At 42.9% G+C, this 25,583-nt stretch overlaps 1 protein-coding gene across 1 annotated transcript in view; it reads left to right on the forward strand.

The window, feature by feature from the left end:
• LOC124616408 (neuronal acetylcholine receptor subunit alpha-7-like) overlaps window positions 1-25,583 on the forward strand; it is a 330,693-nt gene that overhangs the window by 213,469 nt on the left and 91,641 nt on the right. The window contains exon 6 of the mRNA XM_047144712.1: window positions 1,648-1,842. Within this exon, the coding sequence (XP_047000668.1) occupies window positions 1,648-1,842 (195 nt within the window). The remainder of the gene's footprint in view (window positions 1-1,647; window positions 1,843-25,583) is intronic.

The following is a 25,583-nucleotide window of genomic DNA, read 5'->3' on the forward strand; positions in this document are numbered from 1 at the left end:
TGCATGCTGGTGGTGGTTCCACAATGGTGTTCACTGTATTTCCGTGTAATGGTCTGTGCCCTCTGGTCCAACTGAACCGATCACTGACTGGAAATGGTTATGGGCGGTTACTTGCAGAGCATTTGCAGCCGTTCATGGGCGTCATGTTTCCAAACAACGAAGCAAATTATATGGATGGCAATGCACCATGTCACCGGGCAAAATTTGTTCGCTACTAGTTTGAAAAACTTTCCGGACAATTCCAGTGAATGATCTGGCCACTCAGATCACCCGACATGAATCCCATCGAAAATTTATGGGACATAGTCGAGGGGTCACTTTGTGCACAAATTCCTGCACCGGCAACATTTTCGCAATTGTGGACGGCTACAGAAGCAGTATGTCTCAGTATTCCTACGAGGGTAAGTCAAATGAAAACCTTAAATATTTTTTTAATATTATTTATTGTGCAGAAGTGGTACAAAGCTGTATCACTTTTCAACAAAATCTCCCCCACACTCAATGCAAGTCCTCCAGCGCTTACAAAGTGCATAAATTCCTTTAGAAAAAAATTCTTTTGGTAGTCCGCACAACCACTCATGCACCGCTTGGCGTACCTCTTCACCAGAACGGAACTTCTTTCCTCCCATTGCGTCTCTGAGTGGTCCAAACATATGGAAATCACTTGGTGATGAGGAATGGCGCCATTCCTTGCTAGCTCTCTTCGTTTCCAGTTGGTGGAAGTGAACCCAGGTTTCGTCCCCAGAAACAATTCTCACGAGGAAGCCATCACCTTCTCGTTCAAAGCGCCGAAGTTCTTCACAAGCATCAACACGTCGTTCTCTCATTTCAGGAGTCAGCTGCCGTGGCACCCATCTTCCAGACGCTTTGTGCAACTGGAGCACATCATGCACAATGTGGTGTGCTGACCCATGACTAATCTGTAAACATGCTGCAATGTCATTCAGTGTCACTCGGCGGTTTTCCTCCACTATGGCTTCAACTGCTGCAGTGTTCTGTGGAGTCACAACTCGTTGTGCCTGATCTGGACGAGGGGCATATTTCAGTATAGTCACGCCATTTGCAAACTTCCTACTCCATTTGTAGACTTGCTGCTGTGACAAACATGCATTACCGTACTGAACCTTCATTCGTCGATGAATTTCAGTAGGTTTCAGATATTCACTAAGCAAAAACCGAATAACAGAACGCTGTTCTCTCTGGTGCAAGTCGCAAGTGGGGCGACCATCTTTATACTGATACTGCGACGGTATGTGTGCATCTGCACTATGATGCCACCTACAGGCCATTCTGCACGCTGTTTGTAGCGCGCTTACCAACTTACAGGATAACGGCGCGAAATTTCGATTTGTTATTACAAATTTAAGGTTTTCATTTGACTCGCCCTCGTACATGGACTTCCACCGACTTGTTGAGTCCGCGCCATGTCGGACGCCTGCACTACGCCGGTAAAAAGTAGCTCCGACACGTTGTCTGGAGGTATCCTGCGACTTTTGGCACCTCCGCGTACACCCGCATCGTAGTCGCGCTACGTTGCATATACGCTGTTGAACGCCCTCAAACGCAAGCTTTTTGACCGCCCGCTGTGACTCTGAATAAGATAGAAAGTGTGATTTCATGAAATGAGTGATGTGTCTGTTTGCACAGGTATGCCCGGGAAGAAGAATACGATCGTGTACCAGTGCTGCCCGGAGCCGTACGTGGACGTGACGTTCACGATCCAGATCCGCCGGCGCACGCTGTACTACTTCTTCAACCTGATCGTGCCGTGCGTGCTCATCTCGAGCATGGCGCTGCTGGGCTTCACGCTGCCGCCTGACTCCGGGGAGAAGCTCACGCTAGGTCAGGCACTCCTTCCGCTCCGCCGGCCTATAACTAGCGGCTGTTACCGCTGCCGCCGCCGCAGCCGCAGCCGCAAGCGCGCCGCCCCTCGCGCTCCACACCTTCCACGTTCCGCTCCGGCGTCTACCGACTATATTTCTCACCTTCTGGTTCTTTTTTAAGCTCTTTCACAGGTGTCCTTCATACAAATCAATGAGATTTATTCAAGTTTTTAACATCTAAATTTCCCGCATATGAAAGGGTCAGACAACGATGCAGCCTGATACAAACACTTTGATATAGCCGGTGTTTAGAAATGATACCGAATAACTAGGAGGTGTTGAATAAGGCACCCAGAGGAGCACATTGATAGCTGGAAACCATGTCCCGAACATCGTCCAATTCTGCTGCTGAGTTTCGAAAATACGAGGACCGTTGCCTCCCGATAAACCTATGAATATCGTTTATCGTCATCTTCATCACTGTACATTATGAAACTCAGAGGAAGACTCACAGGTAACAATTCAGACAAGAAATAATTTTCAACGTTTACGTCACTTATAAATTCAGAAAAAGATTTTAGCAATGTTGCCTGGAGTTCCCTTCCTAGTTACCTGCTGTCGAAACGCTATTTATCAGTACTTAAAGATATCCAGAACGATGATAGTCAAACGAGGTTCATCACTTTGAAATGTTCGCCTCACTTTCGATGTTTCGAAGCAAAAGCAGCATGAGACATTAACAGTGTTGCAGCATCGGTATAACTTCACCTGAGCATATACCTATGTTTATTAGGATTGTTTGCTACTTTCATTCTTCTCTACCCGCCACTTCCGTTTGTACAGCATCCTATTCACGTTCGTCTCCTTGGCGCCAGCGATCATTCTGAAAAACTCTCATTAACGCTACAGAGTCGTGAGTTGGTGGCCAGGTGGTGCAGCGTCCGACAAAAGCAATGCATAAAACAGAACTTCCGTCACGCAAACTGACATGGATACAATGTAGACATCTTTCATACTCTTTGTTATTCTGAAATTATCAGAGATGAAATACACGGACTGAAATGTTATCTGCAAGTTATGCTGAAGAGTCCAAAGACATGAAAGGGGGGCAATACTAGAGAGGCGTGAGAAGGTGAGAACAATATTAAACAGGAAACACTTTCCAAATGTTCTGCAAAATTATATTTGGTCTAGAACTGGGGCCAGGAATAAGTAAATATAATTTTGCAGCACATTGGAAAAGCGTTTTTCATTTAATATTATTTTCACACTTGTATGTATCGTGGCAACTTAGTCCTTATCTGATTAATAAACAACATTTCTGAAATCTCTAAAGAAAAAGAAGTCCAGCGAATTTAGGTCACCTGAGCAATACATAGAGATCACTCATCTGTTGGTTCTTATTACTTAAGATCTTCGTTATACTTCTGAATCAGTAACATTTCAGTATTTGAGAGAGTGATAAGTTCTGTTAGGAGGTAGAGGAGGGCTAAGGGGGAGAGAGGGAGGTTACCGGCTGATTGGACCCCCTATTTTCGAAGCTCTGTAACGGGGATGAAACGGGTTCCCGTGGATTTCCACAATCTGTTCCCTCCGGAATCATGCCTAACACCTCGAGCGTTTTCAGTATCATTGTGAAGCAATCCCTGTTCATGGTCGACGAACCAGAACCCGAAAACAGAAGGCTCACCTGGATATTTCTTTAACGGGGGGAGGGGGGAGGCAATATTTCAATAATTTATACACTTAAAACTTCCGGGCTGCGGGAGACGAAACGTCAGGGGAGAGTTTTATACTTCGACCACGGCCTATCAGCACGGAAGTTTTAAGTGAAGACAATACCGGCGGTGAAAGCCTACACTGTATGATTTCAATACTTGTTATGCTATTCAGCGCTGTATTCATTATTGATGATAGTGTAACTGAGGTGGAATGCACAATTTTTATATAAAATACGATAGCAAATGCACATTGTCTTAAAAGTTCTCTCGACAAACCAAAGATAATGTGATTGAAGGACATGTTGTTAACAACAAGAAACAGACACTGAAGATAAAATAACAGATGACAAAAAATACAAATATTTGCAATGTTAGATTTCATTCATATATTTATTATGATAATCATGATAACATTTCTTGTGAGACTGATATAAAATTGCATGAAAAGTTGAACATGTTCAGAAGTATATATGAAAGCATAGGGTGTTACAAAAAGTTACGGCCAAACTTTCAGGAAACATTCCTCACACACAAAGAAAGAAAATATGTTATGTGTCCGGAAACGCTTACTTTCCATGTTAGAGCTCATTTTGTTACTTCTCTTCAAATCACATTAATCGTGGAATGGAAACACACAGCAACAGAACGTACCAGCGTGACTTCAAACACTTTGTTACAGGAAATGTTCAAAATGTCCTCCGTTAGCGAGGATACATGCATCCACCCTCCGTCGCGTGGAATCCCTGATGCGCTGATACAGCCCTGGAGAATGGCGTATTGTATCACAGCCGTCCACAATACGAGCACGAAGAGTCTCTACATTTGGTACCGGTGTTGCGTAGACAAGAGCTTTCAAACGCCCCCATAAATGAAAGTCAAGAGGGTTGAGGTCAGGAGAGCGTGGAGGCCATTTAATTGGTCCGCCTCTACCAATCCATCGATCACCGAACCTATTGTTGAGAAGCGTACGAACACTTCGACTGAAATGTGCAGGAGCTCCATCGTGCATGAACCACATGTTGTGTCGTACTTGTAAAGGCACATGTTCTAGCAGCACAGGTAGACTATCCCGTATGAAATCATGATAACGTGCTCCATTGAGCGTAGGTGGAAGAACATGGGGCCCAATCAAGACATCACCAACAATGCCTGCCCAAACGTTCCAGAAAATCTGTGTTGATGACGTGTTTGCACAATTGCGTGAGAATTATCGTCAGCCCACACATGTTGATTGTGAAAATTTACAATTTGATCACGTTGGAATGAAGCCTCATCACCGAACGAGGTGGCGCAGTGGTTAGCACACTGGACTCGTATTCGGGAGGACGACGGTTCAATCCCGTCTCCGGCCATCCTGATTTAGGTTTTCCGTGATTTCCCTAAATCGCTTCAGGCAAATGCCGGGATGGTTCCTTTGAAAGAGCACGGCCGATTTCCGTCCCCATACTTCCATCATCCGAGCTTGCGCTCCGTCTCTAATGACCTCGTTGTCGACGGGACGTTAAACACTTATCTCCTCCTCCTCCTCCTCGAAGCCTCATCCGTAAAGAGAACATTTGCACTGAAATGAGGATTGACACATTGTTGGATGAACCATTCGCAGAAGTGTACCCGTGGAGGCCAATCAGCTGCTGATAGTGCCTGCACACGCTGTACATGGTACGGAAACAACTGGTTCTCCCGTAGCACTCTCCATACAGTGGCGTGGTCAACGTTACCTTGTACAGCAGCAACTTCTCTGACGCTGACATTAGGGTTATCGTCAACTGCACGATGAATTGCCTCGTCCATTGCAGGTGTCCTCGTCGTTCTAGGTCTTCCCCAGTCGCGAGCCATAGGCTGGAATGTACATACTGACGAAACTAAAATGAGCTCTAACATGGAAATTAAGCGTCTCCGGACACATGTCCACATAACATCTTTCCTTTATTTGTGTGTGAGGAATGTTTCCTGAAAGTTTGGCCGTACCTTTTTGTAACACCCTGTATACACATTATAATTTACAGTGAAATGTCACTTCAAGTCCCACTATTCAGAAACGAATACAAATTCCGAAAAATGTAAGAAGAATACTCATTCGACAGAAATGAAATTATTAAGTAACACTTTTGATATATGTGTGAGTGTAGACCTCCACTGCAGTTTAAATCTTCAATAAATTTCTCCAGTTATACGACCGAACGTCATGTTCACATCAAGGGTCATCGCTTAGACAACACGACCGACCTTCAATCCAACGTGACGTTTCAGTTGAGCGACGTCCCACAAAAAGACTATTCTGATGGTTTCACATGGCTGTATGAACATTCTGTGCATTGTACTCTACTGAAGCGAGGCTATGTAGAACAATCGAAGCCTTAAAACCGTCATCTTAACTTTTCTCTGTATTTTACTAATCCAGTCTCGAAACTTTTTGGACTGACGGGATACTTCGTTTTCATTTCTTTTTTTCCCCACCAGTTCCGTGATCGCAAATCCATTCTTAAATGCTCATTCATGTATTCAACCGAGCTTCGACAATAAGGGAGAAGGCAACGAGGAATTAAAATAAATTATATCAATAAAGGACGGCACATAACGATTCCCCACTCTTGCTATACACTAAAGAACGTAGTTCAGCGACGTTCTTGACAAACTGACTCTAGAAGCCGGACGAAATTACTCTACATACGACATGAACGTGGCACTAGTAACCATATCACCATGATGAAGGGGACATGCAACAGTGGTCGAAACCCTGGTGTATGGAATAACGCGACGACGCAGTCACGTACCCGGAGAAACTTTGTTGCAAACTCTGTAATATACTTTATTAAGCAGGTCATGAAATTTCGATATTAGTTAACAACTCAGCATGAACTCAATTGCTAGCGTAATAATAACAAGCAATAGAAAACAGGAGAACATTTTAAAAACGTATCTCGAAATAGATTACCGAAAAAAGCCGTGAATTATACAGGTTGGTCCATTGATAGTGACGGGGCCAAATATCTGACGAAATAAGCATCAAACAAAAAACTACAAAGAACGAAACTCGTCTAGCTTGAAATGGGAAACCAGATGGCGCTATGGTTGGCTGGCTAGATGGCGCTGCCATAGGTCAAAGGGATATCAACTGCATTTTTTAAAATAGGAACACCTAATTTTTATTACATATTCGTGTAGTACGTAAAGAAATATGAATGTTTTAATTGGACCACTTTTTTCGCTTTGGGATAGATGGCGCTGTAATAATCACAAACGTATAAGTACGTGGTATCACGTAACATTCCGCCAGTGCGGACGGTATTTGCTTCGTGATTCATTACCCGTGTTAAAATGGGCCGTTTGCCAATTGCGGAAAAGGTCGATATGATGTTGATGTATGGCTATTGTGATCAAAATGCCCAACGGGCGTTTGCTATGTATGCTGCTCGGTATCCTGGACGACATCATCCAAGTGTCCGAACCGTTCGCCGGATAGTTACGTTATTTAAGGAAACAGAAAATGTTCAGCCACATGTGAAACGTCAACCACGTCCTGCAACAAATGATGATGATCAAGTAGGTGTTTTAGCTGCTGTCGCGGCTAATCCGCACATCGATAGCAGACAAACTGCGCGAGAATCGAGAAACTCAAAAACGTCGGTGTTGAGAATGCTACATCAACATCGATTGCACCCGTACCATATTTCTATGCACCAGGAATTGCAAGGCGACGACTTTGAACTTCGTGTACAGTTCTGCCACTGGGCACAAGAGAAATTACGGGACGATGACAGATTTTTTGCACGCGTTCTATTTAGCGACGAAGCGTCATTCACCAACAGCGGTAACGTAAACCGGCATAATATGCACTATTGGGCAACGGAAAATCTACGATGGCTGCGACAAGTGGAACATCAGCGACCTTGGCGGGTTAATGTATGGTGCGGCATTATGGGAAGGAAGGATAACTGGCCCCCATTTTATTGATGGCAATCTGAATGGTGCAATGTATGCTGATTTCCTACGTAATGTTCTACCGAAGTTACTACAAGATGTTTCACTGCATGACAGAATGGCGATGTACTTGCAACATGATGGATGTCTGGCACATACCTCGCGTGCGGTTGAAGCGGTATTGAATAGCATGTTTCATTACAGGTGGATTGGTCATCAAAGCACCATACCATGGCCCGCACGTTCACCGGATCTGACGTCCCCGGATTTCTTTCTGTGGGGAAGGCTGAAGGGTATTTAGTATCGTGATCCACCGACAACGCCAGACAACATGCGTCAGCGCATTGTCAATGCATGTGCAAACATTACGGAAAGCGAACTACTCGCTGTTGAGAGAAATGTCGTTACACGTATTTCCAAATGCATTGAGCTTGACGGACATCATTTTGAGCATTTATTGCATTAATGTGGTATTTACAGGAATCACGCTGTAACAGCATGCGTTCTCAGAAATGATAAGTTCACAAAGGTACATTTATCACATTGGAACAACCGAAATAAAATGTTCAAACGTACCTACGTTCTGAATTTGAATTTAAAAAACCTACCTGTTATCAACTGTTCGTGTAAAATTGTGAGCTATATGTTTGTGACTGTTACAGCGCCACCTATCACAAAGCGAAAAACGTGGTCCAACTAAAACATTCATATTTCTTTACGTACTACACGACTATGTAATAAAAATGGGGGTTCGTATTTTTAAAAAACGCAGTTGATATCCGTTTGACCCATGGCAGCGCCATCTAGCGGGCCATCCATAGCGCCATCTGGTTTCCCCCTTCAAGCTAGACAAGTTTCGTTCTTTGTAGTTTTTTCGTTTGACGCTTATTTCGTGAGATATTTGGCCCCGTCACTATCAATGGACCACCCTGTATTGACCAATAATGGAAAAATCTTGTAGCTTAAGAGTCCTATGTGTGGTTTTTAAAGTGCTGACTCCTAAAATAATAGCAAAAACTCCGTAATGCCCACCATTTTTTTACAATTAACAGTCTAAATTTTAAAAATATCGTTTGAATGACTATTTCAATTGCTGTATGGTTAGTATGGCAAGGAATCAACCCTGGGCCAGATTCAACTGGACAGCAAGAAAATCTTGGAGCACGAAAAGACGAAATGTTTAGTAATTTGTTGTGAAGCATATACAGGGTGATCCACTGATCGTGACCGGGTCAAATATCTCACGAAATAAGGGTCAAACGAAAAAACTACAAAGAACGAAACTTGTCTAGCTTGAAGGGGGAAACCAGATGGCGCTATGGCTGGCCCGCTAGATGGCGCTGCCATAGGTCAAACGGATATCAACTGCGTTTTTTTTAAAATACGAACCCCCATTTTTATTACATAGTCGTGTAGTACGTAAAGAAATATGAATGTTTTATTTGGGCCACTTTTTTCGCTTTGTGATAGATGGCGCTGTAATAGTCACAAACATATGGCTAGCAATTTTAGACGAGCAGTTGGTAACAGGTAGGTTTTTTAAATTAAAATACGGAGCTTAGGAACGTTTGAACATTTTATTTCGGTTGTTCCAATGTGATACATGTGCCTTTGTGAACTTATCATTTCTGAGAACGCATGCTGTTACAGCGTGATTCCTGTAAATACCACATTAATGCAATAAATGCTCAAAATGATGTCCGTCAAGCTCAATGCATTTGGCAAAAAGGGGAACTACATACCTCTCAACAGCGAGTAGTTCGCTTTCTGTAATGTTCGCACATGCATTGACAATGCGCTGACGCATGTTGTCTGGCGTTACGGTGGATCACGATAGCAAATACCCTTCAACCTTCCCCACAGAAAGAAATCCGGGGACGGCAGATCTGGTGCTTCGACGACCATTCCAACTGTCATGAGATATATTATTCAATACGGCTTGAACTGCACGCGAGCTATGTGCCGGTCATCCATCATGTTGGAAGTACATCGCCATTCTGTCATGCAGTGAAACATCTTGTAGTAACATCGGTAGAACATTACGTAGGAAATCAGCATACATTGCACCCATTTAGATTGCTATCGATAAAATGGAGGCCAATTATCCTTCCTCCCATAATGCCGCACCATACATTAACCCGCCAAGGTCTCTGATGTTCCACTTGCCGCAGCCATCGTGGATTTTCCGTTGCTCGATAGTGCATATTATGCCTGTTTACGTTACCGCTGTTGGTGAATGACGCTTCATCGCTACATAGAACGCGCACAAAAATCTGTCATAGTCCCGTAATTTCTCTTGTGCCCAGAGGCAGAACTGTAAACGACGTTCAGAGTCGTCGCCATGCAATTACTGGTGCATAGATGGTACGGATGCAATCAATGTTGATATAGCATTCTCAACACCGACATTTTTGAGATTCCCGATTCTCGCGCAATTTGTCTGCTACTGATGTGCGGATTAGCCGCGACAGCAGCTAAAACACCTACTTGATCATCATCATTTGTTGCAGGTCGTGGTTGACGTTTCACATGTGGCTGAACACTTCCTGTTTCCTTAAATAACGTAACTATCCGGCGAACGGTTCGTACACTTGGATGATGTCGTCCAGGATACCGAGCAGCATACATAGCAAACGCCCGTTGGGCATTTTGATCACAATAGCCATACATCAACATCATATCGACCTTTTCCGAAATTGGCAAACGGCCCATTTTAACACGGGTAATGAATCACGAAGCAAATACCGTCCGCACTGGCGGAATGTTACGTGATACCACGTACTTATACGTTTGTGATTATTACAGCGCCATCTATCCCAAAGCGAAAAAAGTGGTCCAATTAAAACATTCATATTTCTTTACGTACTACACGAATATGTAATAAAAATTAGGTGTTCCTATTTTAAAAAATGCAGTTGATATCCCTTTGACCTATGGCAGCGCCATCTAGCCAGCCAACCATAGGGCCATCTGGTTTCCCATTTCAAGCTAGACGAGTTTCGTTCTTTGTAGTTTTTTGTTTGATGTTTATTTCGTCAGATATTTGGCCCGGTCACTATCAATGGGCCACCCTGTATATACACAAATGGGTGTGATATTTACGACGAGTAGTCATACAGTCTTGTTACAATATCCAAACACGGAAGTTGCGTACGTGAAACTGGATGATGGAGTTTGTCCTTCTCTGTTCATCCTGCTTCTGTAACACTTGGCTCCTAACGATGGATGACTTGGTGGAGATTTGGCTGTTGAACTTCGCATTTCGGTTGTTCAAGGAACTTTACACCTAGAACAATCACCTCACCGTCACAATGGAAATGCTTGCTACGCAATGGTATCTTCATCCGAGGGCGGAGTATGAAGACACAGCAACAAAATCACGCCCTTGGACACTTTCCCGCGACGCTTCGCCCTGACAGCTTCCCTTAGACTCGTCAGGACTGCTTTATAGAATGCTCCTGCGTCATTTTGTCCCTTATGAGTACATTCTGTTGGCACCACCCCATGGCAGTCCTATAAAACACTCAGCATCACCTTTTTCAGCGGTGGTAGAATCCATTTGTTACCACTGCTTGCATTTTCTTCTCTATCTCGGGGTCATAGTAATATACCCATCACTTGTCGACGGTGATTAACAGGCTAAAGCAGTCATCTAAATTGAGCTGAAACCACAACAAGATTTCTGCTGTGTGCTGTCGCGGAACCCAGCGAGAGGTGAACTTTATCAAATTTAAAGTGTAGTACAAGATGCTGAAAACTGATCTGTAACTGGTTTTGACTCTTTTCCGCTATCGCCTCCATTGTGATACGCCGATCTTCGAGCTCGAGAGCTTCCACTTCCCTTGCGGTTCCCGATTCTTCATCGAGAGATCATCTACCACTTCATGCTTCGTCGTTCAGATATTTGTTTGACCACGCTGGAAGCGTCTGCACCACCTGACCACCACGTCGTATGATGGTTTTTTGTTGCTGCATGCTTCCAGAAAACGAATAACCGCGCGCTCTTCCACTTTATCAAAGGGCTGCGCCATTTTGTTTTGGCTCCTCTAAGCAACGGGGATTTTAATGTATATCAGCGCTGCAGACAAAGGATGCAACAAATATTCCGATTCTATGCGGGACTTAGCAATACGAAGAGTGGGGCTATAGACAGAGGCGCTATACGCGCTAGACATGTTGAGAATTTTGGTGGGAGGGGAAATGTGTCGGGATAACCGATGCTGTCAACGCATCCATTCTAGAGAAGCGGAGCATCCGGGTTCGAGTCCCGGTCCGGCACAAATTTTCAGCCCTCACCGTTGATTTATAACAGTGCCTGCAGACGGCCGGATGTCCTGATTTTTCTCAATCATTGCTAAACGAGGAAGGATCGGGAAGTATCTCACAATAATTTTAGTTTTCCCCTGGTATTGTATCTGGAATGTTGAAATTTCACGACGATATAGTTTGAACTTTGCGCTACACAGAGTATTTTGTTTTCATGTGCAGCTACAGCGAGAGGGGCCTGCACTACGAAACAAACATGGTGCGCATGTTACTGTCGTCAACTGGCGAAGAGCTACGAAGCGTAGTTCGATATTTGTGGGGACCAAAGGGCATTAAGCCGAGTGGAATTCACAGGAACATGCGTGGCGGGTAGGACGACGGCTGTGAACCGTAGCAATTCCTCCAGAAGTTGTGAATTCTTCCAGGAGGGTCATGTGAAACTCAGAGATTCGCCACGTTCTGGCGGCTAGGAAGAGCTGCAACTCTGCAAAACGTCGAAGCAATTGAGGCATCAATTTTGAACGATCTGCGTGGGCACCTCCGAATCTTATCACAGCAGTTCAACATTTGCTATCGTGCGGTGTACTACACTGTTCATGACAAGGTGAAATATCGTAAAGTTAGTGCTCGCTGGGTGCCTAAGAAACTGACAGACAACTGCAAGGATCACCGAATGATGACAAACTTGGATCAGTTGACGCAATGAGCTGCAGAAGGTCATGACTGTCTGAAAGGAATCACCACTTGTGATGGGACGTGGGGCGTGCCACTACACGCCCGAAACCGAGAAGACTTATGAGGAATGGAAACACGATGGTTCCCCAGTTCGAAAAATATCCAGACTGAGTCAGTCTGCTATAAAACTGTTTGTGACAGTGTTCTAGGATACGCTTGGAGTATTATTGGTGGACTTTGCTGAACACGGGAACACTGAGAATGCTGCAGACTGTATTAAAACCTTGGTTATATTCCGTCGTGACCTACGTGACAAACGACAAAACATTAACGCTGACTGTGTCAAACTTCTTCATAACAATACTCGCTCCCATGTTGCTGGTCCTGTTCGCGAGAAAATCGCCAAATTTTGGTGGGAGGTTCTTTAGCATCCACCATACACTCCACACTTTGCACCGTTAGCCTTTCATCTGTTTGGCCCCGTGAAGAAATTCCTGGCCGGCTATCGCTTTGCGACAGATGCGGAAGTGAAAGTCCGCAGATGGGTATACTCCAGCTAAAAGGACTTCTTCGAACAGAGCATATTGAAATTGGTACCACGATGGGAGAAATGTGCTGAAAACGTTGGTGACTATGTATAAAACAGGTGAAAGACGTAAATTCATTTGCAATTTTTATATTTCGTTACCTGTTAAACTTTTTGGTGATAAAATTATTGTACTTTACTTTCCTATCTTCCCTCGTATGTAAATTTATTTTTTTAAAAGATGATAAACAGAACTCTATGACTGTGCACGTACGAGTATATCTTCCAGCTAGGAATTAATTTGTAGCGGATTATTGGAGACAGCTCTGATACCATTCTTACAGCCAAGGGAAACCTCTGAAACTCTATACAGAACTGTCAATCAGCACAGGCAAGTTTGTTCACCGTCGGAATGAAAATGATAATGCCAGACAAGTTAGTTACTATTTATTAAGACAGCGTACGTGGAACATTAATGTGACCATCTAATAGACTAAACGTAGCTCATGATTTATGTCTCGTGATGTGTTTCAATGGTGAAATAATCCACAAAAAGGCGCAAGTTTTCAGATCGCACTTCGCTCAGTGCTGCTGCGGACGAAACAAGAATATCTGTGACTTGCGACGCGGGTTAGTTACTGGTTTTCAGTTCAGGCGAGGCAGTATTTGTTAAAACGAAAATTTTGTGAATTAGTCGTATGTTTCTAAGGGAGAAGTGCATCGCACCGTTGATTCCCGAGGTGAACATCGATAGCGGCGTTGCGCAAACGTCAACCGCATGCCACGGCCTGCCAGCTCTCCACCCAAATAAAATCGCGGAGAAATGAGAATCAGCTAATTTTGCTGAAAGTGGTTAACTCTATGCACAAGCAGGTTGTCATACTAATAACACAGCACACTGTATGCCTAGCAGGTGGCACGGGCACACAATAAGAAATCTTTACAGGGGAAATTACGTTTGTACGTGAGAAGGCAATCTGACCTTTCGTCTTATCAACTCACGAGGTGCAGCATGCCAAAATGTCACTCATATAACTTAATTTTGGAAACATTCTATCACTATAGGTGACAGACATTGTCTCCCTAAGATATGGAATAGCGACAGCGCAATGAATCTCTTGTAAAAAACGACATTAATTCTCAGTTTACATTCACAACGAACCATGTGGACCTCCGATTCCAGTAAGGACCAATATGCAGTCCTACTCTCATTCCTGGAAATTTCTCACGCTTGCTTAACAATCAAAAAAGTGACAAAGTGCTATTAGAAAAACTGTTTGGGAGAGATTTATGTTATAATGAGCGCCGTTATCGTCAAAGCACTAGACAGAGATGCCCTACGACAGACCAGAAGCTATTCTGCTGCCTATTCGTATAGCATAATCTGGTACATATGTCGCTCCTTATGAGTAACTTGTGTTGATCTTTTATTTTTCCTTGACATAAAACTGAGCATGAACCAACAAACATAGCGAAGAAGTTCATACTCGCTCTGATGTTCCCATCATGTTATTGTTCAGAATCACACCTAAAGGCTGTGCCTCTCAAACACAAAATATGTAGAATATCTTGTTGCTATCTTGCTAACAATAACCGATTTGCACTAAAACGCGCGACTGTATGATCTGCGTATTGCATAAAATAAATTTACGTGTCCGATGACAACAAATCTGAAATCCGCAATTTTCACAAAAAATGGTGCACTGTTCGACGCAGTGGGGTGTAGAAATTACTTCCTCGTGTTTCTTTAAAATCATCAATTTTTCTAATTACCTATTACGAGGTTCCTTCGGAAGAAAAGTGAGACTCAAGCAATGTAATCGTAATGACAACGTGACGTGGGAATACTAGTGGAGTATTTTTATGAATAGGAACTCATTAAATCATTTTACTAGATTTCTAAAGAAGAGTATGTAACAAATATTTGTTCAGGGATGAACATCCATACTTTCAGAATACACCGGTTGGATGTAGAGAACTAATAATATAAGATCAACTACGGGAACAGTTTCAAAAAACACGATCACTACCGATCTTATGCCATACGATGAATGATTCGAATTGCTTTGCCACATATTTTACGAGATATCTGAGAAGATATCCGTTCAAAGGGAAATCATATCTGGAACCACTGCCGGAACCACAATTATTCTTTTTCTCTTTCTTACAAAATACATCTTTTAAAGCATCGAATTCAAGAATGTGAATGAGAAAATGGAGATCGTTGTTGCTCAGCATCAGAAGCTGTACACGTACCTGGCGAAATTCGCTGCATTTAAGCTGTAGAAAGTTGTTTGGAGCTATTGTTTTTCGTAGGACAGAATCCATCATAGTATTGCCTTATTTGTTTTAAATCAACAGATTCTCCTGAGTTCCTTGGAAATTGCACTCGGAGCTGAATAGAATCCGAAGTGAGTGGCACTGAAATAATTTATTCGCTTAGTATTAAGAGGTCCTGAAATATTTTACTTTTTTTTTGTTTTCGCTACGGAGGACTTGGTGTTAAGACTTCATTTTACAGGCATGACTCATATTTGCGCAATCAGACATGCAGCCATTATCCGTCCATCGCTACAAAACCCTCATTTCAAGTAAGCAACAATTGTAAACATACAGCCCACGTTTATCACAAACAATTTAAGATACGTAAATAAGGTTTCAAAATGCGATCCTACACAAATGGGTAGTATTTTATGCATAAATAATAGGACGAGATACTAAAATAACTACATTCTTACATGTATTACTTTAACGGCATTTCAGACTGTTGGAAAGAGAAGTACAGTAACTCCTGCTAATGCTTCCATTTGAATTGTAGCAAAAAACGAAACTTTCCTAAATTTTAGAACTATGGTATCGGCCAGAGACCAGTTACGTGCTACTCGCAATGTCAACGGAGCTCAAATTACAAAGTACTGCCTGCCTTGCTCCTCAAATAAACCTCATTTTTCCGTATTTTTTTGCCAAAGACTTCAGTGTAATACTGGCAAGTACCACATCACTGTACTAGTCTTATCAAACTTTAGGATGTAGTTTCACAACGTACATTATTTCATCAAAAACTTAACTGCTTCAGTATTTCTGTACATAATAAATTTGCCTGTTATCTCATGTCTAAAATCTTGTGTAGGAACAGCTACTGAAGATTCTAAGGAAATCAGAACTCAGAAATCGCCTCATGAAATACTGTATTTGTCGAAAAAACAGGAGCTTTTGAATTCATCGACATCAATGAGAATGACATGCTATAGATTTTGGTTTTAAGCTTTGGGGTATTGTACGCTGAACATAGTGAAAACTTTTCGTATAAAACCACACTTTCTGGATTTTTCACAACACTCCAGAAAAAATCACAAAAAATTGTAATTCCACAAGTCTTATTCTCTGTTTTATGTGCTTCTGACATTCAATATGAATTAATCTGTCTAAAAGTTTTGAGCGTCGAACTCTGCTATTCTAATGATGACGCTTATAGCTCTGATAAAGTCTTTTTGTAACAGCTTCAGAACACGGTTCTTTCTTTTTTCATCGTAATTGGCAAAGCGTATTATTTTTTCATCATTTGTAGTTAAAATTTTCGTTACAGTAAAGAATCCTTGTCGCACTAGTCAATGCGTCATACAAGCCAAAAAATGTATGAGGAAAACTTCAAGTCAAGTAGCTTTCCTCTATGGACACAAAGTGACGGTCAAGGAATAGCTTTTCTCATCAGAGATCAAAAACTTTTCGGCGTCTGTGAGCAAAATATAATTGAAATTTTCGATTTGTCTTGACTGCAGCAAGTAACTTGAAAATTTTCCTTTCGTAGATGTTGGTGAGGAGTCGCTTACAAATTCCATGATTTGAACGTCAAAGGAGCCTGCCCCGCTCCGAAAGACGAGGTCCCACAGAATAAAATGTTCTCGCTTCTGGTACATGTCTTTGATGTCGTAATTTAATCAGCTCCAGTTATGAGCCGACTCTGCATACAGATCGTGTTACTGTAGGCTCAGAAATTCTAAAACTCAATGTGAAATATATAGAGGCTTTATGCCTACTAAATAACGACGCTGAAACTTCCCACTAATTTGCATTAATGACTCCTAGCGGTACGCGTAAGTCAAAGAGATTACAAGGAAGTTCGATTTTGTTTGAAAATTACAGCTAATCTCTGAAAGCCTTTAAAGATATTCTACAAAGTCCGGTACAATTATTATTCTGTAACATAGTTATTTGTCGCGTACAATAAAAGGTAGCCACATTTCCGTGGATTCTATCAAGTAATTCGCAGTTGAAAATGTGATGGTGATGTAACAAAAAATAAGAAAAAATGTCCTCAATCTGCAGTCTCCTGTGGTAGATTTTGTGCCCATCCTCCAGACCTGAGAACCATGATTCTAAGCCGCATCGATGGTAGGGGATTGGAAGTCGAATTATCTCATGCTTCGAGTTTGCATTTTTGACATTTAGGACGCGATATTCAGGACGCGACATCACAATTTTCTGCCAAATTTTGAAATTTCCCTTACTTCCCCTTGGGAACGCAACGAAATACCAAAGTCTCAAATTTTGACTTAGAAGTCCAAACGACGTAGCTGCTGTGTGTCCAATTCACTATGAACGAAGAATAGTTTCAGTCTTTACGTCATCAGAAAATGGCTTTAAATGTGAAACGATTTACGGAAAATTAAATAATTCATTAGTCGAAATTTCTATAGGTAACCAGATTACTGTCCGGGTTTCTTTTTTTATCAAAGCAAACTGTCAGACGAAAACATCCTAAGACGAATTCTGAAGAAAGCATATTTCCAATTACATATTCGATGAAAACTTCACTATTAGAGACAGACAAGTAATTTGATTTCACCAAATTAGCTCGAAGTCGTTTGCGAAAACAGTACAGTATTTACATCACAGATGTGCGGGGCGCCGTAATCAACCGTATGTTGTGTGGTCAAGGGTACATAGTTAACAAGAACCTGTGTGCCCCTCTCCCTATTCCATTCGCAGCATTAGGTACGAAGGAATGAAAGATGTCGATAGCCCTTCGAAAAATTCCAAATTTCTCTAGTCTTACCATCGTGGCCATTGCGCAAGACGTACATTGTAAGAGGTAATTTGTTTCTTGACTTGTGGTTTTCGGGATATTGAGAGTAACGTTCTCCATGGCGTACAGCATCTCTGTTGGCTAGTAGAAAATTTCAGCAATGGTCTCCTGCTGCTCAAACCATCTCATCACGAACTGCCTTGCACTTCTTTAGATCTTCCTTGTCTTTCATGTACTCAATCTGGTAAGGATTCCAAACCGATGAACTATACTAAAGATTTATTCTAATAATAGTTTTGTTAACACTATTCCTTGTAGGTGGAATACCTGTTTAGCTAGTTGTTTGAAAGTCTCATTTCGGTAGCTGCCATTATGTGGTCGTTCCACCTTAAACCACTCCTGACATATACTCCTATAGCCGAGTGGGCACAGAAAGCGATCCCTGACAGTCGCAGTGAGTTTGGCACGCCAGCTTCTTGCGCCTACCTCAACAAGTCACGTAACGCGATTTTGAAAATGCCCCTGTGGCTATGCCCCATTGTTTTCGCAGCTATACAGTGTGTAATGGGCATAACGCAAACATTTTCATATATGATGCCTTGACATGTACAGACATCAGCGTGCTGATTGCTTTTTCTCTGCGACGAACAGTCTTTCCACAAACATGTCAGAAGCCTTACGACCTGATGTTTTCTGCACGGTCGCACTGCACTTCCAAGTTGACTATGCCTGTCAGTACAGACACATCGTTTTGAGTTCATTCGTCCACACTTTTACACCTGACCTGCTTCCCAATTACCTGCCACATGTACCTGGAGGTACTAATCAACCCAAAAACATACAACTTGTAATGGCTATAATTATTAGTCTGCAAATGACGTAAACACTGATGTAACGTTGTTCAGTACACCGTCCTCAGTCAGCAATAGAAATATCTGCACTTATACGCGATATACCTTATACAGGGTGTTACAAAAAGGTACGGCCAAACTTTCAGGAAACATTCCTCACACAGAAATAAAGAAAAGGTGTTATGTGGACATGTGTCCGGAAACGCTTAATTTCCATGTTAGAGCACATTTTAGTTTCGTCAGTATGTACTGTACTTCCTCGATTCACCGCCAGTTGGCCCAATTGAAGGAAGGTAATGTTGACTTCGGTGCTTGTGTTGACATAAGACTCATTGCTCTACAGTACTAGCATCAAGCACATCAGTACGTAGCATCAACAGGTTAGTGTTCATCACGAACGTGGTTTTGCAGTCAGTGCAATGTTTACAAATGCGGAGTTGGCAGATGCCCATTTGATGTATGGGTTAGCACGGGGCAATAGCCCTGGCGCGGTACGTTTGTATGGAGACAGATTTCCAGAACGAAGGTGTCCCGACAGGAAGACGTTCGAAGCAGTTGATCGGCGTCTTAGAGAGCACCGAACATTCCAGCCTATGACTCACGACTGGGGAAGACCTAGAACGACGACGACACTTGCAATGGACGAGGCAATTCTTCGTGCAGTTGACGATAACCCTAATGTCAGCGTCAGAGAAGTTGCTGCTGTACGAGGTAACGTTGACCACGTCACTGTATGGAGAGTGCTACGGGAGAACGAGTTGTTTCCGTACCATGTACAGCGTGTGCAGCCACTATCAGCAGCTGATTGGCCTCCACGGGCACACTTCTGCGAATGGTTCATCCAACAATGTGTCAATCCTCATTTCAGTGCAAATGTTCTCTTTACGGATGAGGCTTCATTCCAACGTGATCAAATTGTAAATTTTCACAATCAGCATGTGTGGGCTGACGAGAATCCTCACGCAATTGTGCAATCACGTCATCAACACAGATTTTCTGTGAACGTTTGGGCAGGCATTGTTGGTGATGTCTTGATTGAGCCCCATGTTCTTCCACCTAAGCTCAATGGAGCACGTTTTCATGATTTCATACGGAATACTCTACCTGTACTGCTAGGGGTTGGGGTTGTGTTGGGGAAGGAGATCAGACAGCGAGGTCGTCGGTCGCATCGGATTAGGGAAGGACGGGGAAGGAAGTCGGCCGTGCCCTTTGAAAGGAACCATCCCGGCATTTGCCTGGAGCGATTTAGGGAAATCACGGAAAACCTAAATCAGGATGGTCGGACCGGGATTGAACCGTTGTCCTCCCGAATGTCAGTCCAGTGTGCTAACCACTGCGCCGCCTCGCTCGGTGTACTGCTAGAACATGTGCCTTTACAAGTACGACAGAACATGTGGTTCATGCACGATGGAGCTCCTGCACATTTCAGTCGAAGTGTTCGTACGCTTCTCAACAACAGATTCGGTGGCCGATGGATTGGTAGAGGTGGATCAAGTCCATGGCCTCCACGCTCTCCTGACCTCAACCCTCTTGACTTTCATTTATGGGGGCATTTGAAAGCTCTTGTCTACGCAACCCCGGTACCAAATGTAGAGACTCTTCGTGCTCGTATTGTGGACGGCTGTGATACAATACGCCATTCTCCAGGGCTGTATCAACGCATCAGGGATTCCATGCGACGGAGGGTGGATGCATGTATCCTCGCTAACGGAGGACATTTTGAACATTTCCTGTAACAAAGTGTTTGAAGTCACGCTGGTACGTTCTGTTCCTGTGTGTTTCCATTCCATGATTAATGTGATTTGAAGAGAAGTAATAAAATGAGCTCTAACATGGGAAGTAAGCGTTTCCGGACACATGTCCACATAACATATTTTCTTTCTTTGTGTGTGAGGAATGTTTCCTGAAAGTTTGGGCGTACCTTTTTGTAACATCCTGTATATCTGGCTGTTGTTTGTGCCTACAGCCACTAGCGCGGACCTTGCTTTAGCGCTATGCAGCTCCAAGCTGGCAGTACCACTGCTAGCTTTCAGGAATCTTTTTACGCCGACTCGACTATTCATACTGAGCAGTTCTGTCTTATTTGAGCGACTTATAATCGATTATGTAGTCAAACGATAAGTAACTACCCAAAACCCAATGATTGGTTTGAACACTGCAATATTTTGGTCCAAATCGAGATGATACGGCCTTTATTGTTCCAACGTTTGAACTGACTTAGTCATCCGCTTTTGGGGTATTTCCCGAAATTTGTGGCCCAATGTCTCTTAGGTTAAATAACTTGTTTCAGCGTCATCTACGTCGTTTCGCGGGTTTTTAAAAGGTTTATAAGAATCACCCTGTACGCTTAGGTCACAAAAATCATGAAGTAGCGACATGTTCAAAAACAGATGACCGTAGTATCGCCAACACAATGTATAAAAGGGCAGGGCATTGGCGGAGCTGTAATTTGAACTCAAATGATCCACGTGAAAACGTTTCTCGCGTGATTATGGCTGTACGACAGGGATTAACAGATTTTGAACGCGGAATGGTACTTGGAGCTAGACGCATGGGACATTCCTTTTCTGAAATTGTCTGGGTATTCGGTATTCCGAGATCCACAGTGTCAAGAGTGTGCCGATAATACAAGATTTCAGACATTACCTCTCACCACGGACAACGCAGTGGCCGGCGACATTCACTTAATTACAGAGAGCAGCGCCATTTGTGCAGAGTTGTTAGTGGTAACAGACAAGCAACACTGCGTGAAATAAACGCAGGAATCAATGTACTACGAAAGTATCTGTTAGGCAGTGCAGCGAAATTTAGCGTTAATGGGCTATGGCAGCGGACGGCCGATGCGAGTGTCTTTGCTAAGAGCACGACGTCACCTGCAGCGACTCTCCTGGGCTGATCACCACACCGGTGCACTCTACACTACTGGAAAACCGTGGCCTGGTCTGATCAGTCCAGATTTTGGTTGGTAAGAGCCGATGGTAAGGATCGAGTGTGGCGCAGACACCAAAGAACCCATATTGTTAACAAGGCACGGTACAGACTGGTGGTGGCTCCATAATGGTGTGGGCTGTGTTTACTTGGAACGGACAGGGTCCTTTGATCCAACTGAACCGATCATTGACTGGAAATTGTTATGTTCGCCTACTTGGAGACCATTTGTACCTATTCGAGGACTTCATGTTCCCAAACAACGATGGAATTTTTGTGGATGACAATGCGCCATGTCTCCAGACCATAATTGTTCGCCACTGGTTTGAAGAACATTCTGGAGAATTCGAGCGAATGTTTTGGTCACCCAAATCATCCAACATGAACCCCATCTAACATTCATGGACGCAATCGAGAGGTCAGTTCGGGCACAAAATCCTGCACCGGCAACACTTTTCCAATTATGGTTCAAATGGTTCAAATGGCTCTGAGCACTACGGGACTCAACATCTTAGGTCAGAAGTCCCCTAGAACTTAGAACTACTTAAACCTAACTAACCTAAGGACATCACACACACCCATGCCCGAGGCAGGATTCGAACCTGCGACCGTAGCAGCCTCGCGGTTCCGGACTGCAGCGCCAGAACCGCACGGCCACCGCGGCCGGCTTTGCAATTATGGACGGCTGTAGAGACGGCAGAGTATTTCTGCAAGGTACTTCCAACGACTTGTTGATTCCAAGTCATGTCAATTTGCTGCACTACGCCGGATAAAAGGAGGTCCGACACGATATTAGTAGGTATCTCATGACATTTGTCACCTCAGTCTGTGCCGTTAATAGTAATAGTACCATCACACTTCCTTGAGGTATGCTGAAAGGCAGCTTTCGCTTTTCACAATGGCACCTCGTAAAAGGAGACGTACTAATGTATTCTACAACTCTGATCTAGAAGGTAAATTCATTGTTTGTAAATGTAGCAGTGTTCAGATATTTACTCGTGACACAATTCACAGGCTAGGAAACTGTATTTAAGAAAATGTGTGTGAAATCTTATGGGACTTAACTGCTAAGGTCATCAGTCCCTAAGCTTACACACTACTTAACCTAAATTATCCTAAGGACAAACACACACACCCATGCCCGAGGGAGGACTCGAACCTCCGCCGGGACAAGCCGCACAGTCCATGACTGCAGGGCCTTAGACCACTCAGCTGTATTTAAGAAAACAAAATACCTATTGCACAGGGTATCGAAGGACATGAAATGGAGGCAGTAGCTAGAACGGGTGAGAGTGGGTTGCGAGCTATCCTGCACGCAGTTCAATTTGTACACTGAGGAAACAGTAAAAGAAACAAGGAGAATTTTGGAACAGAAAGTATTTAATTCTGTCAGAGACGAGTTAGGACCTGGAATCTCTGTAAATCAGAATAGACAGTGTCCTATAAACAGATAAATAGATGAATATCAATAAAAGTAAAACATTTGTAATTGGGAGTAGTCGAATCTAATCTAATGGTGTGATACTAAAAGTAGTAGATGTCTTCTGCTAGTTGTTCATTAAAATAACTGTCCACGGCTGAAGTAAAGGGGATATAAAATGTGGACTGGTGAAACGTGGATGATGAATAGTATATACCAGATGAGAACAGGAGCATCTGAAACGTTATGTGACAGAAGATTAAACGGGTAAATTGGGTAACCAAAATAACGCACAGGTTTATAAGACACATTTTGACGCACCTAGTTAATTTGGTAATACTCAAAAGTTTGACGGGTAAAACAGTAGCAGACACCAAGGGTTGAATACAATAAGCAGGTTCAAATGTGTGTTTGTTGCAGTAGTTATGCATAGATGAAGAGAATTGTAGAAAATATATACACATGGAAAGCTGCCTCAAAATTGTTTTTGAACTCAGTACCACAGCAAAAATAATAATCATTGTTTCTAAATTCCTCTTACAAAAACGTAGAACGTATAGATTTGGCTGGGCAGATACTGCTTTGATAAGAACCCATGGCCGTGGACTATCTTGTCAGCATTACAAGAATATACGTTGTAGAAGAATGTGATCCACTCTCCCACGACTGCTGAAAGAAACAACTATAGTAATTGAGCGTGACTCGTATATTTATTAGATATGTAGCCAACTAATTAACGTGGCAACAACTGCCAGGCCTAATGCCTATGCGCATCTTATAACATCGACTTTTGGTTTCATATTCTATTGGTTGTATTCACTTCTTTCTACAACTACTACTACTACTATTATTACTACTAAAACAGCTGTTAGCATTAGAATCATGAAAACAATAGTTCGTTACAAACAGCTGGTTGGATGATAATGTTTTATATGTTTGTTCTACAGCAGAGAAACGATAGGCTACCCTTCTTGACACAGGCTCGAATTTAAACCCTTACTAACCACGTATTCTGTATACATTCCAGAGAACTACAAACACCTTTTACAAATAACCGAAGTATTCATGGGATAATGATTTATCCAGAAGAAAGTCGTAAAGGAAATAGCATGCAACTAAGCTGCTTGGTGTCACCTAATGTCTACGAGGCATTCAGCTTATATTTTTGGCTGGCCGTCACGCTGGAAAAACTTATTGTTCACGATTTACATTGTATACAAACGCACTCATGGCAGCGTTAAAACAAAAATGTAGTTGTAGAATATCGTAAACTATTCACTTTAAAATTAAATCAATGTAATACACGTATAACTAAAACCAAATTTATATTTAAAGCGAAAAATCGCGAACACAAACGTTCAGAAAAAAAGATGAGAAATCTCTTAGTGCAATGAGACATATTAGTTTTGTTCTGGGACGTCCTTCATCTGGAATGACTCTCTACACCTCTTGACCACCGGTTCAATTTGTTTCTTCCTATAGCCCACATTCTCATTCGCTTTTAGAATGCATCGGTGTAATTTCTACTTGTCTTTTGAAGTAAGACCAAAGAATTTCAACGAGGCTGAGGCTTTGGACGAGGTAAGACATTTCAGTATCTTTCTAAACTATAAGGGGCGTTCAAAAAGAAACGATCCGGAGGCATAATTACAGAAACCAGTACCTGTATGTTAGAAGTATTGACTCTGGCTGTTGAGCACTTGTCCCACTGCGACACAAGGCTGTGAATGGTTGTCTCATAAAATTCCCGGGGCTGCGATCGATGTTAACCAGCTCCGCGCGTACAGCTGGACATAGCCGTCCGAGGTGAACCGTTTGCCCCTCAGAGCCTTTTTAAGGAGACCAAAAATGGCGTAATCACGGGGACAACAGTGAATGCCCAGCGTTACTCGCAAACCTTGACCACCCTTCGCCAAGCGATCAAATCAAAACGACCAGGTAATCTCACCCGTGGGGTCATTCTGCTCTACGAGCCTCATACGGCCAACACAGTCGCGGAACTCCTGCAGAAATTCAAATGGGAAGTTCTAGGGCACCCTCCATACAATCCGGACCTCTCTCCCGTGTTCCTCTTAGAAAGGCTCTGAGGGAGGGAGGGGGGGGGGCAAGCGATCACCTCGGACGACGACGTCCAGTTGTACGTGCGGAACTGGTTAACATCGCAGCACCGGGAATTTTATGAGCCAGCCATTCACCGCCTTGTGTCACTGTGAGCCAAGTGTTTCCACAGCCAGGGTCAATACTTCTAACATAAAGGTACTGGTTTCTGTAATTATGCCTCCGGCTCGTTTCTTTTTGAACGTCCTTATAGTTTTGCCCAGTGAACGAGTTTTGTTTTTTGCCTTATAATGCAGCCAAACGCTGGTAGTTACTCACGGAAGATAAGCTCCAGCTTTTGCTGTTGTTTTTGTAAAACTTCTTAACTC

Source organism: Schistocerca americana, chromosome 5, assembly GCF_021461395.2.
Source record: "Schistocerca americana isolate TAMUIC-IGC-003095 chromosome 5, iqSchAmer2.1, whole genome shotgun sequence".
NCBI classification, from domain to species: Eukaryota; Metazoa; Arthropoda; class Insecta; order Orthoptera; family Acrididae; genus Schistocerca; species Schistocerca americana.